The sequence below is a fragment of the Temnothorax nylanderi genome, unplaced genomic scaffold (assembly GCF_030848795.1).
Source record: "Temnothorax nylanderi isolate EJ_2023f unplaced genomic scaffold, tnyl_v1.0 TNYL_tig0370_pilon, whole genome shotgun sequence".
Taxonomy (NCBI): Eukaryota; Metazoa; Arthropoda; class Insecta; order Hymenoptera; family Formicidae; genus Temnothorax; species Temnothorax nylanderi.
In genome coordinates this window covers 122,592-139,222 of record NW_027249432.1, presented here as the reverse complement: position 1 = coordinate 139,222, position 16,631 = coordinate 122,592, and the positions used below count along the sequence as shown (strand labels likewise).

The 16,631-nt window shown below is 34.7% G+C and overlaps 3 protein-coding genes and 1 non-coding gene across 9 annotated transcripts; 3 read left to right on the top strand and 1 right to left on the bottom strand.

The window, feature by feature from the left end:
• Window positions 1–276: 276 nt before the first annotated feature.
• On the top strand, window positions 277–383 carry LOC139781878 (U6 spliceosomal RNA). The gene has a single exon (XR_011720717.1). It is a non-coding gene; the product is annotated as a U6 spliceosomal RNA (small nuclear RNA).
• Window positions 384–1,020: 637 nt separating this feature from the next.
• Window positions 1,021–4,978, top strand: LOC139781874 (uncharacterized). Of its 2 annotated transcripts, none has more exons than XM_071720762.1 (7): window positions 1,021–1,302; window positions 1,434–1,541; window positions 1,626–1,765; window positions 2,211–3,154; window positions 3,273–3,636; window positions 3,722–4,090; window positions 4,174–4,978. In XM_071720762.1, the coding sequence occupies exons 2-7, from the start codon at window positions 1,439–1,441 to the stop codon at window positions 4,636–4,638; spliced, it is 2,385 nt and encodes a 794-aa protein (XP_071576863.1). In that variant the 5' UTR covers window positions 1,021–1,302; window positions 1,434–1,438; the 3' UTR covers window positions 4,639–4,978. The 2 variants fall into 2 exon arrangements, with proteins under 2 accessions (XP_071576863.1, XP_071576862.1); XM_071720761.1 differs by having other exon boundaries at window positions 1,022–1,302; window positions 1,427–1,541.
• On the bottom strand, window positions 4,954–15,648 carry Ccz1 (vacuolar fusion protein CCZ1). 3 transcript variants are annotated; one of them, XM_071720763.1, is made up of 14 exons: window positions 15,558–15,648; window positions 15,154–15,457; window positions 14,945–15,017; window positions 14,717–14,866; window positions 7,046–7,150; window positions 6,860–6,954; window positions 6,705–6,798; window positions 6,398–6,604; window positions 6,118–6,293; window positions 5,889–6,032; window positions 5,664–5,809; window positions 5,318–5,582; window positions 5,124–5,251; window positions 4,954–5,058 (listed from the first exon to the last, which is right to left on the bottom strand). In XM_071720763.1, the coding sequence occupies exons 5-14, from the start codon at window positions 7,118–7,120 to the stop codon at window positions 5,006–5,008; spliced, it is 1,383 nt and encodes a 460-aa protein (XP_071576864.1). In that variant the 5' UTR covers window positions 7,121–7,150; window positions 14,717–14,866; window positions 14,945–15,017; window positions 15,154–15,457; window positions 15,558–15,648; the 3' UTR covers window positions 4,954–5,005. The 3 variants fall into 3 exon arrangements, with proteins under 3 accessions (XP_071576864.1, XP_071576866.1, XP_071576865.1); XM_071720765.1 differs by lacking the exons at window positions 14,717–14,866; window positions 14,945–15,017; window positions 15,154–15,457; window positions 15,558–15,648 and adding an exon at window positions 7,329–7,346; XM_071720764.1 differs by lacking the exons at window positions 14,717–14,866; window positions 14,945–15,017; window positions 15,154–15,457; window positions 15,558–15,648 and having other exon boundaries at window positions 7,046–7,247.
• On the top strand, window positions 11,390–14,511 carry LOC139781877 (putative nuclease HARBI1). Of its 3 annotated transcripts, none has more exons than XM_071720767.1 (8): window positions 11,390–11,549; window positions 11,672–11,792; window positions 11,871–12,194; window positions 12,273–12,395; window positions 12,474–12,740; window positions 12,953–13,093; window positions 13,296–13,563; window positions 13,646–14,511. In XM_071720767.1, the coding sequence occupies exons 5-8, from the start codon at window positions 12,520–12,522 to the stop codon at window positions 14,180–14,182; spliced, it is 1,167 nt and encodes a 388-aa protein (XP_071576868.1). In that variant the 5' UTR covers window positions 11,390–11,549; window positions 11,672–11,792; window positions 11,871–12,194; window positions 12,273–12,395; window positions 12,474–12,519; the 3' UTR covers window positions 14,183–14,511. The 3 variants fall into 3 exon arrangements, with proteins under 3 accessions (XP_071576868.1, XP_071576869.1, XP_071576867.1); XM_071720768.1 differs by lacking the exon at window positions 11,390–11,549 and adding an exon at window positions 11,562–11,594; XM_071720766.1 differs by lacking the exon at window positions 11,390–11,549 and having other exon boundaries at window positions 11,578–11,993; window positions 12,072–12,194.
• Window positions 15,649–16,631: the final 983 nt, after the last annotated feature.

Genomic DNA, 16,631 nt, shown 5'->3' with positions numbered 1-16,631 from the left:
ATAAATATGATGGTGCAATTAAATAAAATACTTTTCGAAGATCGTGACATTACTAGTTTTACGTGTGTAAAACGAGTAAACGAGGCTGGCATAGCATTGTTAAGTAGAAGGATCCATTCCGCCGCTGCTGGAAATTTCAAGAATCCGTTCTAGTTCGCTCGCTGTCCGCTAGATCAGCGTTCGGGATGCATTTGGAACTCCACAAGAGTAACTTTCTCGAGAGCGTTTTCTAGTACGCCTTGTAGAATATATAGAGTTGTAGAAGGGCTCTCTCTCGTACTTGCTTCGGCAGTACATATACTAAAATTGGAACGATACAGAGAAGATTAGCATGGCCCCTGCGCAAGGATGACACGCAAAATCGTGAAGCGTTCCACATTTTTTGGCAAAAATTGTGAGGATTATTTAAACTTTCTTTTAAATTTATTTTTGAATCTAACACGCGTGCGAAATTCTTAATTTTTTTTCTTTAATTACTTAATTTTGACTATTTGATACAATTTTAAATGCGTTTGTTTTACAAAATAGCCTGTTACTATAATTTTTTAAATAACAAATAAAAAGATGCGATGTATATGTGAGTATAACGAGACAAATAAATGAATAAATTTGGATTTTTAGTGTAATTCTCGAGCCCGTTACCATCACATGACCGAATCTTAATGCAAGGATGACACGTAAAATCACAAAATAATTCACATTTTTTGATAAAAAATTATGATGGTTATTAAACTTTTTTTAAATTTAAATTTAAAATTTAACACGCATGTTAAATCCTTAATTTTTTTCTTTAATTACTTAATTTTGATTACTTGATTGAATTGTAAATGTGTTGATCTCTCACCAAATAATCTGTTAATTTTTTTAATAATAATGAAATGATTATGCAAAAAAGATACAAAATACAAAGAGATGAAATAAAGATAGAATAAATTAGGACTTCAGTGCATTTTCGATCGCCACGTGACCGGAATACCGGACCGAAACTTGGTCCCCTCACTCCCCTCTCCACTTCGCCGGAGTCCGCCGGAGTCCGCCCTCCGCCGTCACCAGTGTCACCACGTTGAAATCTTCGACCACGCTGTGACCGTAGGTTATGGCAGTTTCGTAGTATGGCATTTTGATAAAATCGATAAAATAATTTGCCGAGATATTGAATTAATTTTACAAAGCTATTTTCAACAGTCTTATTATTATATAATCGAAATTAACATTTCGGTATTAAAGTATATTATACAAAGTTATAATTATACCTCCCTATTGACGCCACGTGGAGATTAGAAACCTGAAATTGTTTACACAGTAAGTAGTACATAATTTTATATTAAAAATATTAAGTACCAGCTGGAGTATTTATCATTTACAAAATATAATTTAAAAACATATATGTTGCAAACGGTTGTCGAATAGAAAATCTGTTAAACAGTTTGTAGGCTAGATGGGTCGCAAAGCAAAATTTGATAAAGACTCCAAGGTTCCCAGTGGTCATGGGAGGAAGGCGAAGAAGCAGAGCGATCCGACATTCCCTAAGGGAGTCCTAAGTATGAAAAGATAGTAATAAATTTTTGCTGATATTTGTACGAAATTATATGTGAAATTAGCTAACCTATCGGTTCGTGTTACAGTCAAGGAATCTAACAAATTAGGTCACCGGCAGATGCAAAGAGCAAAGAAGAGACTATTGAAGAATCAACAGCTGAAAGAAAATGCGAAGAAGTTACTTAAAAAGAAAACCAATATGGAAGAACAGATACAGCTTAAAAATGTATGTTCCTTGTTTATATGATAAAAGCCTGTTATTACTTTCTCTACAACTTTTATATAAATAATTTTTTATTTAATCGAATAAGAAAGCCATTTTTGGTCTAAGCTTAGATCTAAGGCAGCTCAATATTAATTTCCGTGTATATGTATTATTTATAATACATATACATATGTATTCCAACTTATTAAACTGTACACTGATCACCATCGGACTTGAAACACAGTTATTGTTGGAACAATAAATCCAACTCCGACAGTGATCGGCGCGCAGTTTAATAAGTTGGAATATACATATATGTATATGCATTATAAATAATACACGGAAATTAATATTGAGCTGCCTTAGATCTAAGCTTAAACCAAAAATGGCTTATATTCTTATTCGATTGTATATCGTAGCGGTCTTGTTTTCTCTTATTATTAATCTTTTATTTAATTAATTTTAGAAGGAAGATATATTAAAGCAGCAGAAACAAAAGAAAGAAAAGAAAGTAAAATTTGTCAATGACAGTTCTCACAAAGACGACGAGATGGAAATTCAGTCTGATCTAGGATCAAAACTAGAAACAAAGGTAAAGCAAAGTAAAAAGAAAAAGAAGATAAAACAAAAAGATGTAACCAGGAATATAGGAAGTGATAGTGGCAAGAATCATTACAGTGAAGATGATGAAAATAATCAAGTATCCAAACCAGGCAAGAAAGCGAAACAAAATAAAAAAGTGAAAGGCACGAAAGCTAAGACCAATGTGGAACGGAAAAATGATAGTAATAAAAGTAATGATAGTGAGGATGAAGGAATTGAAATATATTCTAGTAATCAAGTATCCAAACCAGGCAAGAAAGCGAAGCAAAACAAAAAAATGAAAAGCATGAAAGCTAAGATCAATACAGAAAGTGAAAATGATAGTAATAAAAATAATGATAGTGAGGATGAAGAAATTGGAATATATTCTAATAATCAAGTAGCAAAACCTGATAAGAAAACGAAACAAAATAAAAAAGTGAAAAGCACGAAAGCTAAGATTAATATAAAAAGTAAAAGTGAAAGTGAAAGTGATAACGATATGTTATTTAATGGCAATGATGATGAAACTGAAGAAGATGAAAATGAACAAATGGATGAGGAAGATGAAGAGAATATGAGCGAAGATGACAATCAATTGCTCTCTACAGCAAAATCAAAGAAAAACTTGAAGAAAAGGAAACAACCTTTTATAGAGGATAATACAGAAAGTGACAGTGAAGAAATGGCATCCAGTGACGAGGAAGAATCTGTTGAAGACGAGCAAATGGACGAAGATGAAGAGGAAAATGATGAGAGTGACGATGATGATTTACTTCCAATAGAAAAAGCTAATAAGAAATTGAAAAAGAAGAAAGAGAAGGAAGAGTGAGTGAATTTTCAGTTACATTTTTTATACTATAATTTTTCTTTTAAAGATTTTTCAAAATACTATTTTTATACTAATTTTTCTCTTAATGAATTTTTTTTATTTTTTATTAAATAGGAAGCTTGCCGAGGAAGAAATGGATGATATGATGGCACATCAAAGTGTGTTCTCTTTTCCGACTGAGGAAGAGCTTGCCAATGTTACTAGCTTAAAAGATATTCAGCAACGAATACGAGATGTCATTATGGTATTGTCAGATTTCAAGAGATTGCGGGATGAAAATAGATCGCGTTCTGAATATACCGAACTACTCCGACGGGATTTATGTACATATTACAGTTATAATGATTTCCTAATGGAAAGATTGATGCAAATATTCCCGCTGGACGAGCTATTAGAATTTTTAGAAGCGAGCGAAGTGCAAAGACCTATGACTATCCGCGCGAATACTTTGAGAACGCGACGCCGTGATCTAGCTGAGGTAGGTTTATATCTATATTATAGACTAAATCAATATTATTTTTGTATCCATAGTAATTTACTTATAATGTCGAATCTATTTTCAGGCCCTCATCAACAGGGGTGTTAATCTCGACCCAATAGGAAAATGGACAAAGATTGGTCTAGTGGTGTATTCTTCACAAGTGCCTATGGGCGCAACACCGGAATATCTAGCTGGGCATTATACTATACAAGGTGCTTCCAGCTTCTTGCCCGTAATGGCATTGGATCCAAAAGAAAATGAAAGAATCCTCGACATGTGCGCTGCACCAGGTGGTAAAGCCTCGCACATTGCTGCTATGATGAAAAATACCGGAACGCTATTCGCTAACGACGTAAATAAAGAACGATTGAAGGCTGTCGTTGGCAATTTCCATAGGCTCGGTATTGTCAATTCTATAATCTGCAGTTACGACGGACGAAAATTCCCTACGGTAAGAAAATCTTTCTTCCGTTAGTCTCTATAGCTCGCTGTAAAGATTATGCTTTCAAAATTAATGAATGTGACAATTTTCAGATCATGAAAGGCTTCGATAGAGCCTTGTTGGATGCCCCGTGTACAGGTACAGGAGTAGTCGCGAAAGATCCCAGCGTGAAGGTGAATAAGGCGGAAGTGGACATCCAACGCTGTTGCACATTACAAAGAGAACTGTTATTATCTGCAATTGATTGTGTTAATGCGCGTTCGGAATCAGGTGGTATTATCGTTTATTCGACTTGCTCGATTCTACCGGAGGAGAACGAGTGGATTGTCGATTACGCTCTTAAAAAGCGCGACGTCAGGTTACTGCCTACCGGCCTGGAATTTGGAACCGATGGCTTCACGAGCTACAGGCAACATCGATTTCATCCCTCGCTGAAATTAACTAAACGGTTTTATCCGCATGTACATAATATGGATGGTTTCTTTGTAGCAAAACTGCAAAAATTCTCCAACAATGTTCTTAGTCAGAAAGTTGTGGAGGAAGAAATGTCCGATTAAAATTTTCTTAAAAATTTGTTCAACAATTTTTTTTATAATCAGATTACAGGAATGCTATTATTACATACAATTATTATTATAGCATTACTTTATCTCATTTACATATACAATTTTTTTTAATTTTTCAATAGTAATGAATAATAATGGATAATATAAAATATATATATATATATAGGTATATAGAGAGAATTCACATTTTATATCACATGTGTATAAATACACAGCTTTCTACAATTATTTCACTCATCATTAATATGTATATTGCCTGTTAATAATTGGCGAGATAAAACTGTTATGAAAAGTTACTCGTGAAAATAAAGAAATAATATTTATAATTTCATTACATATTTTCATTGTTATACATTCATCAGTGGAAAAAAATACTTTTTAATTGTTTCTCACAAAGCCTCTTCACTTCATCTATAATAAACAGAAAGATTATTAGGCAATCATGAGTTCAAACGCATAGAATATATTGTACTTACCATCAATTTCTATAATACTCGCACTTTTCTGCTGTATGACAACAAAAAATTCTCTCAAATTAGACAACTTTCCAATAACCCAATAATCACTTATGGTCTTTATAATTATTTCTCCGGCTTCCTTCATTCTAAAAGTCAGTTGATTAACAGTAATTCTCATTAACGCATGTGTTTAATGAATTTTGGAAACGTACCTGTTCCTATCGTTGTATATATCAGTAATGATCCTCAATACCTCAGGTGTGGTAAGTACATTAGAGCAACGTCTATTATCTAAATGTATCGTACTTTTGTACGCTAAATTCAACTTATTAAAATACAGATACTTCGTACACGATTCCGGCGTGACTATTACATGTTTAGAGCATTGCTCAGCTACAGAGCTAACTAATGTGGTTAATTGTGGCCCCAGAAAACTGTCTAAGCTTTTGAAGAAATCAATTAATAAACTAGTTTTCTCTGGAAAGTAAAAAAAATATTAATATTTTAATTTTTACGTTGATAAAACAATGTAGTTAATATATCTTAGTTTTGACTTACTATCGACGAAGAGACATATTGTAGCGCTTAGCGCTCGATACACTACTAGGTACAACGACACAGGTTTAGTAGAATAGTTGATAAAAACTTTTGGCGATTTTCCAATTAAACTGGGCTCGTTAACGCTAGCAGGTCCAGTAACAAATCTAAAACAAAATATTTTTAATGGCATTTTTACTGCAACCTCCATTTCAATTGCAACGAAAGTATAAAATCTGTTCTTACTTTCCATAGTGTGAAGTAGTGAACGGTGAGGGAGAGTTTCTAGGTATTGAGCCTCCATGCAACTCTTTTTCAAGATGAGCCGGCAAAAGAGTACTCACTAAATAATTATAAACTACTTGCATGTCCTCGGGTTCTAAGCCGCTCCTAAATCACACGTCGCATAAATTTTGTATAAAAAAGTATTCAAAATATGCTTTATGTTAGAGAAAGAATGTATGCCTTGACTTACCAAACAACTTGGTCATTATAAAGAAACGCTGTGTATTTTACTTGTGTAAACATAGCTTCTACAAGATTCATAAAGCATTGCACTTTGAGAAACGTAATCTTGTCAAGAGGTAAGAATTGTAGACCTTGAAAAACATCTAGTATATCAGTATTATTCAGTTTTAATGAAAGTAGATACTGAAACAAATCGAAAGTGAGATAAAGTAAGGATACATATCCATAAGATACATGTGTCGAGCTTATTTAGTTTACATTTAATAAACAAATGTGCATTCACTTACTCGTGAATAAAAATGTTCCAGTTTAAGCTTTAACAGCATCACAGAACCACATTCAGGATCGTTAATGATAGTTTCAAAGGAACCCATGAATAATCTAAACATCATATATGTCTGCTTTAATATAGCTTGGCAAACACTGTTGGATATCTCGTCATTCTGATACTTATTACCGTCTCTTTCTTTATAAATGTATGGTACACCAACAATCTGTAGAATATCAATATAGTTAATTTGTAACTCACGCTAATTGAATTAAATGATAACTATTCATGTTGCCCTATCTGTTATAGCATCTTAAAGTACGTACCATTACCATCCAGAAATTAGGCTCTGGTTGATAGTATATCTGACGTGTTTTGTGTGTATGGCAATAGTCACATGGCTGCCCAGGGTTGAAAGATCTGTAATATGATTTCTCTCGTGAGACCATTCTTCATGGAGATACATAATTGCGATACATACTCTGTAAACTTGATTATCGCTTCGCTGAGCCCTATGTTCTTGATTTGAGCATCGAGGTCCTTCTCCGGATAGTAATACAATATCTTCTTTTCCTCCTGATAAGAAAAAAAAACATGTTTACATCAAAGGCAACTTATTTAAATTAGAAAAATATCACTCTCTGCATACATATCCCTGTATACTTGCCTCTCCCTCTTTCTTCGCATAAGTGCCATTAAAAATGTAAAAGTGTTCCAGCGTGATCTCGGACTTGGAAGTCATTCTATGAGTTTAAGTGAAGTAATCAAGCTACTGTAAACAGTACAAGAAATCGGTTCATTGAGACATGTCAACTGATAGCTGCTGAAAGCTGAAAAAAGGGATCTTGTCAAGAGGATTAGTTGATCCTGGAGACCTCACGCGATAAAAGCACCAAGCTCTAGATTCAATTGTGTATGTGTGTATGTGCAGAGCAGAAACCTGAGAGCACCTGAGAGAGGCCATTCGCCATTCCTGTGTTTTTACTGAGGGACGCATTTTCAGACGCGCCGCCTGAGAAAGTGCGCCTCAACTACGTCGTTTCGCTCGGTAAGGGCCTGAGCAGAATAGCTGACTTATAATTTCAAGACAGTGTTTTATGCTTTAAATCTTTGTTTTTAGCAACGCACAATACTGTCTTGTGTCTCAAGTCTTAAACGAGTGTACAAAGTGTCAACATTGTAAGACTTGAGACATAAGACAGTATTGTGCGTTGCTAAAAACAAAGATCTAAAGCATAAAACACTGTCTTAAAATTATAAGTCAGCTATTCTGCTCAGGCCCTAACTGCACATGGTTTGCGTCCGTGCTAATGGTTCGTGTTCGAACTACCCAGCTGGAGAGGATATGCTGGCCGCGGCGTGCCGCGGCGGCCGGCTCGGCGCCCGGCATGTTTTTATATATAAACTCGAAAATTTTACTTTGACCATTTTTCCAAAAAATCGCTCTGTAGCAGCTTGAAGGCGATGCTGCTGATTACGAATATCATATATAGTTAAAGTGCGATTTTCTCATTATTTTGGCCGTAATACGGATTTTACGATTCTATTAGTAATAAATGACTCCTGTCGACCTTTAATTGTAAAATTCACCATTTCAGACTTTGCATCGTAATATCTCCGCTCGTAAGGCACGTAGCGGAAAAATAAAAACACTCTCATATAAATCGACCCCAAGCTATCGATCCAGCCTACTTAGAACTTGATCCGTTCACTCGTTATTGAGATCTCAAAATCTCGGGTACTCGCAACTCGTGCGTTCGCGTAAAAGAGTCACGGGTGCGTCTCGCTCCGCGCGTACATGCTGACGCGAAACACTACCATGTCTCTTTGATATACATTCTCAAGCTTAATTCCTTTTTCAACACATCTCTACTCTCTTGGAATATTGCTTCCCATTCGCTTTCAATTAATTCTTTTTTCTCGAAATTATTTTTTATATACGATATGTGTACCGAACATTTAGTTCGAATGGAGTTTTACCCGTGCTTCAATTCAGTGCCGCGTTTATAGATATTGCTGGGTTCAATCTAAATATTTATATCAGTCTTCTAGTCTTGGTGTTACCAATTTTGTTAATATAGCTATCTGTTTTTACGCAACCAGAATTCCTTGGTTTGCTCGGCCGGTTCACGCTACCAACGTCGCAGCATTCACCGCAAAATTCGAATACCTATAACACTAACGCTATAACACTATAACACTATAACACTAACGTAACCAATGACCAACATTCGATTTATTGTTTTTACTTCACTGTTTGGACACCCATAGTGATAAATATATGTTCAGTATTTTCTTTTTAACAATATTCGCGAAATTCGTTTGACGTAAAAGCGATTCCTCCGTCCAAGATAATTCATTTCGGATTTTCAAAAATAGCAGCAAATTTATTTAATTTATATAAAACCTCTATTGATCTAGTTGATCGTATTCCGAATAAACCACACAAATTTTGAAAATGCATCTAAGACTACAAAAATATAACGATATCTTTTTTTAGTTGAAGGTTGTGTTCCGAGATGATTAATATATGACAAATTTCGATAAGATTGCAGAGGAAAATAGACTAAAACAGGGGAAGCGGGTCAAATCGGGTAGCCCTCTGTTTTTATTATTTTATTTTATAAAACCAAAGAAGGAGTATACATAGGCCAACCTAGGAACACAGCCCATTGGTTGACCGGGTACCTCTATTTCTTCGTGACAGTGCTGCTATCATCGGTTAAATCGAGTTATTAATTGTGTTAATGCCCACGCGCACACGATATTTTTTTGGGGAGAAGTGCAAAGTTTTCGAACCAGAAAATCGATATCGGGGCAATAATAAAACGAGACGTCGTAGAATCTTTCTGCACAGAGCATCTGTATAGAAAAACTCGGTAAGTGCAGCACTGCATTCCGTACGTATTAGAGAGTATATCGCACTAATTTTGATCATTACTTTGTACGGCGAAATGTACAGCCGCCGTGTTTATTATTTTCCACGTGTTAAGGCAAAAGCGAGTAGAGGAGACCGGGACTAGAAGTCACATAGGCCAGTCAAGTTACGGTTTTACATCTTTGAATTCGGAATATAATTAATAATTTAATTTTAATATTTAACATGGTTTGATGTAAAAATTACGTAAAAATAATCTAAAAAGTTGTAATTACATTATAAGAAATTGTAGTTTTCACACAATTTTTGCGTGAAAAATTGTAAAATTATTTCTACCAGGTTATTTATTCTTATAATAATCGGACAAAAATATTTTAAAAAATATCATTAACTTTATGATTTTTACATATAATATTTTATTTTATTTATTATTATTTTTCTTTAGATATAAAAATGGCACGAAATTATAAGAAGACTGAAAACCAGAGCTGGTCTGAGGAAAGCATGGCTGTAGCAATCAAAGATTTTATGAAGGGAATGAGCCAGCAAAGAGCTGCTGAAACCCATAAGGTTCCTGTTAGTACCCTAAAAGATAGGATAAATATAGCTAAAAAGGAAGATCCGTCTTTTTTAGAAGCTGTCCAGAGAAAATTAGGCAGGCGTAAAACTTTCTCAGAGGCTGAAGAAAAGGAATTTGTAAAACACATACTGCTTTTAAAAGAAAGGTTATTTGGCCTCACTTTAATAGACATATGCAAACTCGCATTTGAATTTGCTGAAAAGAACAACATCCATCATCACTTCAACAGGGAAATGAAAAGAGCAGGGACAACTTGGCTCTACGGTGTCCTTAGCAGGCATAAGCATTTATCGAAAATGAATTTTGAAGAAACTTCTCCTGCAAACGCGAAGGGCTCTAACCGTACAGCAGTTCAATCATTTTTTAATTCATTAGAGTTTGTTTATAATAAATACAAATTCTTACCTAATGACATTTATAATGTCGATGAAACGGGCATTATAATAGAACCAAAACCGTCAAAAGTACTAGCTCGGCGTGAAGAAAAGCAAGTTCGCTCTTTATCTTCCAGTAAAAAAGTTCTCGTTACTGCTGAGATATGTATGAATGCTGCTGGTGATTATATGCCCACAATGTTTATTTTCCCCATAAAAGAAGGAAGCTCTGTGTCGGATGACTCTTCTCCCGACTCATTTGTTGTCTATCACGAGAGTGGAACGATTCAGCAAAACAGTTTTATTACTTGGTTCAAGAAATTTATTGAGTTTTCTTGTCCCCAACCTGAAAAGCCGGTGCTTTTGCTTCTAAATAGACACGCTTCTCATACCAAAAGTGTGGAGTTTATCAAACTTGTACAAGAAAACAACGTCATCATCTTGCCCTTTCCTCCGCATTACCCACATTGGTTGCAGCCACTTGACGTATCATTCATACCTTCTTTGATAACATTTTATGAACAAGAGGTGCAAAAATGGCAAAATCATTACCGACGAGATGTATCAATACATAAAGTGGAGACACTATACAAAAAGGCTTTTTCTAGAGCAGCTCGAAGGCAAACTGCTATAGAAGGTTTTAAAAAATCGGGAATATACCCATTGAATAAAAACGTGTTGGCTGATTTTGATGCTCCATCAGAAACCACTGAAAAACCTATGCAGTAAAAAATCCAAGGTAATGAGGCCCGCTCTGTAATATCTGGAAATGACAAAACCCACCCGTCAACATCTATAATTTCCTCGAATTTTTCCCTTCCCAAAAAGAAAAACATATTCAGAAGAGAAACAAGAAAAGAGAAAAAACTGCCATCCTGACTTCGTCTCCTTACAAAAAGCAGGAAATGGAACTGCCACTCGGAAAAGGAAGTTAGAAATAGAAGCCCATAAAGTTAAAAAATTAAATAAGAAAAAAAGGCAGAAAGACAGCTCATCCTCAGATTAAGAAGAAGACGAAGCCTGCATCTCTTGCAATTATTTGTCAACAACAATCGAGCACTGGATACAGTGTATTAAATGCAAGGGTTGGCCTATGAGTCCGGCAACAATGTAGAGCAAAAGAATATCTTTGTTTGTGTTTTTTGTTTATAATATACATTTTTGTATCGTACACTAAGGGTGCGTTCGGGGAGCTCGCTACCGCGCTACCAACGCTAACGCTACCAACTCCGTTCACGGAGCTATAATAGCGCTAGCGAATGATAGCTCCATGAACAGCAATAGCGTAGCGTTAATAGTGGGGGTAGAGGCATCATTCCATTTGCATTTTATACCAAAGGTGAGAGGTTAACAATATTTCTGTACGATGACATATTCTAAATAGGTTTAATTCATTTTGACGTTTTATACAGTTGAATTATAATGTCCATTTCCTCTAACGTAGATTAACTTTAATTTCAGTCCAACTTCTCATCTTTTTTGTAATTCGAATTGGAAAATATAAGATCCACGTTGAAGCGGCATTACATCTTTACGAGTCTGTTTACACCTGATGCCTATTGTTCACCCTAGTGATAGATAAGTAAGTGAATATTGCACTATTGCGAATTACAGGAATGTGTTTTTTACGTGATTATTGTAAATCGTTCTATTCTTTTAGGTTTGGCACAATTAAATCTTAACAGCTTCACTCGCTGTGGAAAATATAAGATTCAAGTTGAAGTGGCATAGCATCTTCACGGGTCCGTTTATACCTGATGCCTATTGTTCATCCCAGTGATAGGTAAGTGAATAATGCACTATTGCGAATTACAAGAATCTTTTTTCTACGTGATCATTGTAAATCGTTCTATTCTTTTAGGTTTCGCACAATTAAATCTTAACAGCTTCACTCGCTGTGGAAAATATAAGATTCAAGTTGAAGTGGCATAGCATCTTCACGAGTCCGTTTATACCTGATGCCTATTGTTCATCCCAGTGATAGGTAAGTGAATAATGCACTATTGCGAATTACAAGAATCTTTTTTCTACGTGATCATTGTAAATCGTTCTATTCTTTTAGGTTTCGCACAATTAAATCTTAACAGCTTCACTCGCTGTGGAAAATATAAGATTCAAGTTGAAGTGGCATAGCATCTTCACGGGTCCGTTTATACCTGATGCCTATTGTTCATCCCAGTGATAGGTAAGTGAATAATGCACTATTGCGAATTACAAGAATCTTTTTTCTACGTGATTATTGTAAATCGTTCTATTCTTTTAGGTTTTGCACAATTAAATCCTAATAGCTTCACTCGCTGCAATATCTAATGGAGCAAGATCGTAACAAACTATTATTACAAGCAGCAGTACTCGTAGTGCGAGAAATAATTGATATATTTGAAAGCGATGATGATGATGAATTAGAAATATTAGAAGGGATTATAAATCCAAGAAGATATGTACCAAGAAGACGTGTTCCAAGAATAGAAAATTATGTAGAAGGAGTAATAGGAGCATTAACAAAGCAAGAATTTAAAGCTCATTTCAGGTATTGACTAATTATAATAATTTATGTCTCCGCTGAAATATAAATATATATATTGCACTTAAAATATTTGAGGTTTTGGTTTTAATGCAGAAAGTATTATCTGATAATACTTTGTGTGTGCTCAGTTATATTATTATATATGTTCAATTATATGTATATATATATATATATATATATATATATATGTAATATGTGTAATGTTTGTGACTTAGGATGTCCCCTGAAACCTGCGATTATGTTTTGTCGTATATTGAGCCAAGGCTACAAAGGACATATAGTGGAACACCAATGATTTCTCCACGCACACAATTTCTATTGGCATTATGGAGACTAGGTACTCCAGATTCTTTTAGGTAAGTTATTGTAATTTTCTGCAATGATTATGTTTGGTAGAGAAACTATAAACTTTTATTTTTATTTGTATGTTGTACAGAGGATTTACTTTATTTATGTATATTTCGTCATTTCTGCTTACAAAGATCAATTTTGTGGCGCATATAACCATTGTCAAAAGTTCAATTTAGCACATATTATGTTTTATTTCTTCATATTCAGGTCAATTTGTGAGCGATTCAATGTTGGCAGAAGCACTTCATTGTACATAACAAGAAGAGTTGTAAGGGCACTCGTTGAGCTAGCGCCTGTTATTATTAAGTGGCCTGCAGATGAACGTTTAAATGAAGTATGGGAAGGATTTGAAAGCACGAGTACTTTTCCGAAAGTAATTGGTGCTATAGATGGTACGCATATTAATATTCCCGCCCCAAAAGACCATCCCGAATCTTACATTAATCGAAAAGGCCATCATTCAATCCAACTTCAGGTGTGTTTGCTATTTTACTCCAAATGTTTCCCATCACATTTTATGTAATGTATATTTTTTACTAATGTCTCTTTTTGTGTAGGCTATCTGTGATCACAAGTGCCGGTTTATTCACTGTTTTGTTGGACACGTTGGATCTGTCCACGATCAACGAGTATTCCGTCAGTCCGAAGTGCACAGTTACTTGGGAGATGTTACGAAATTTCCACAAAACAGCCATTTAATTGGTGATTCAGCATATAAACTGCATGAAAATTTATTAGTACCATATCGAGATAATGGTCATTTAACACAACGCCAACGAAATTACAATTTCTGTCATGCTTCAGCAAGAGTAGTTATCGAGAGAGCATTTGGACTGTTAAAAGGAAGATTCCGAAGTCTTTTAACTGTATTTGCAATGAATCGAGTCGACCTGATTCCAATCCACATTCTTGCTTGCTGTATATTACACAATATTTGTTTAATGAGAGGTGATGACTTTAATTTTGAAATAAATGAAGATGAAGAGGAGGTAATTAATGTGGCGCACAATGCTGAAAATGTTAATAATCTTGCTCATGCAGGTGTTGCAAAAAGAGATTTAATATGCGAAACCTTAAGAATTAGACATGTGTAACTGAAATTCTTTGAAGGAAATTCCTATATAGCACGTAATATCTATCGTTATTTCTATATAATAATATATGATGTATTATTCTTTTATAATCCGTAATGTAACTTACGTTGTAGAATTCATTAGAACATACAAACAAAATGTTATTCTTATAATCCGTAATGTAACTAATACATGTTATAGAATTCATTAGAACATACAAACAAAAAGTTATTCTTATAATCCGTAATGTAACTAATACATGTTATAGAATTCATTAGAACATACAAACAAAAAGTTATTCTTATAATCCGTAATGTAACTAATACATGTTATAGAATTCATTAGAACATACAAACAAAATGTTATTCTTATAATCCGTAATGTAACTAATACATGTTATAGAATTCATTAGAACATACAAACAAAAAGTTATTCTTATAATCCGTAATGTAACTAATACATGTTATAGAATTCATTAGAACATACAAACAAAATAAAGATTTTATAGTTTCTCTAGAATTTTATCCAGTTTCTCCATTAATCTCTCTGACATACCCATCTTCTCATCATGTCTCTTCTGTTTCTCTTCTGCAATTTACAATAGGCATTGGGTATAAACGGACTCGTGAAAATGCTATGCCACTTCAACGTGGATCTTATATTTTCCACAGCTAGTGAAGCTGTTAGGATATAATTGTGCGAAACCTAAAAGAATAGACCGATTTACAATGATCACGTAGAAAAAAGATTCTTGTAATTTGCAATAGTGCACTATTCACTTACCTATCACTGGGATGCACAATAGGCATCAGGTATAAACAAACTCGTGAAGATGCTATGCCGCTTCAACGTGGATCTTATATTTTCCACAGCAAGTGAAGTTGTTAGGATTTAATTGTGCAAAACCCAAAAAAATAGAACGATTTACAATGATCACGTAGAAAACACATTCTTATAATTCGCAACAGTACAATAATATTCACTTTACTTACCTATCACTAGGATTAACAATAAGCATCAGGTTACAGGTGATAAAGCAACAGGCTCGTGAAGCTCGTGGATTAAGGACCGATCCCACAGTCTCCGATTAACGTGATCCTCCGATTAAACTCACTTTGTATCTCTTTCTAGGGAGACAGTTAGAAAGAGATGCAGAGTGAGTTTAATCGGAGGATCACGTTAATCGGAGACTGTGGGATCAACCCTAAAATCTCAGTTCAACTTACATTTTATCCTTTTCCAATTCAAACTAGAAAAAGATAAAAAGTAAATTGAACGGATATCATTAAGGTTAATCTACGTTGGAGAAAATTGATATCAGATTTTACTGTGAAATAAGAATTTAATTGAATAAAAAAATAATCGTACGAGATACGGCTAGTGTTATCCAACTAACCTTTTTGTCGTAATAACACAAATGGCGAACGCTACCGTTGCTGTTCGCGGAGTTCGCAAACGCTTCCAAACGCTAACGCTACCGATGCACTACCTCGGAAGGAAGAGCGTTGGTAGCGAGCAGTTATGACGTATAACGCTACCAGTAATGACGTCACGACAGCGGTTGGTAGCGCTATCATGGAGCTCCGCGAACAGCCAGTAGCGCTGGGTAGCGCTAATAGCGTCTCCCCGAACGCACCCTAAGAAAAACATTTCTGCATTTTAGTAAATATTAGTTTGCAAACAACCTTGACTCCATTTACTAAAATGAAGAAAAGTTTCCTTTTTATTAGCATATGTGTATTCACTAAGAAAAATGCAGAAAATTTTTCTCTCATTGTCAGTGTAATTTGACTAATAGCGAATTCGGGCGCTTGCACTAGTGCACACTGAGTGCGCACTAAGGCTTGTTTATAATCTATTCTTATATTTAAAGTCATTTAAATACACATTTAAAAACTTTTCAGCCAACAAAACAATCTGTATATGGATCTATATGGATGCTATACAAATTATTTTACAGACTAAGTATTTGAGATAATCTGTAAATATAACAATTGATTAAGAACAAGCCTTATTGCGCACTCAGTGTGCACTAGTGCAAGCGCCCGAATTCGCTATAAGATAAAACAAAACTTCGTAATTGTACTTTGTAATTGTAACTCCGGTGTTTTACATGCTTTCAAGCGATTTCACTCTACCGGAGGAGCAAAACCGGGTATTTTAATGTCTTTAAAAAATCCTGTTATTTCTCCTTGTTAATTAAATCTTTTTTGAAATAACTAGCCTTGTTTTCTCATAGTTCAAGGTCCACTAAAGACTACTAACGGCTCAGCAGAATCTTTTTGCCCTCTGATTTCTAGTAGAATAACAAATCCAAAAAAGCACCCGGTTTTGTTCTACTTGCTCCTACTTTTAGGTATAAAATTTAAATAACCATCTAGCCAGCTTGTGTTTTTTATTTGCTAAAAATTTACGACAACTTCGAATATTCTTTCGATCGTATAACGCATATTAGGAAACCAATAATTTT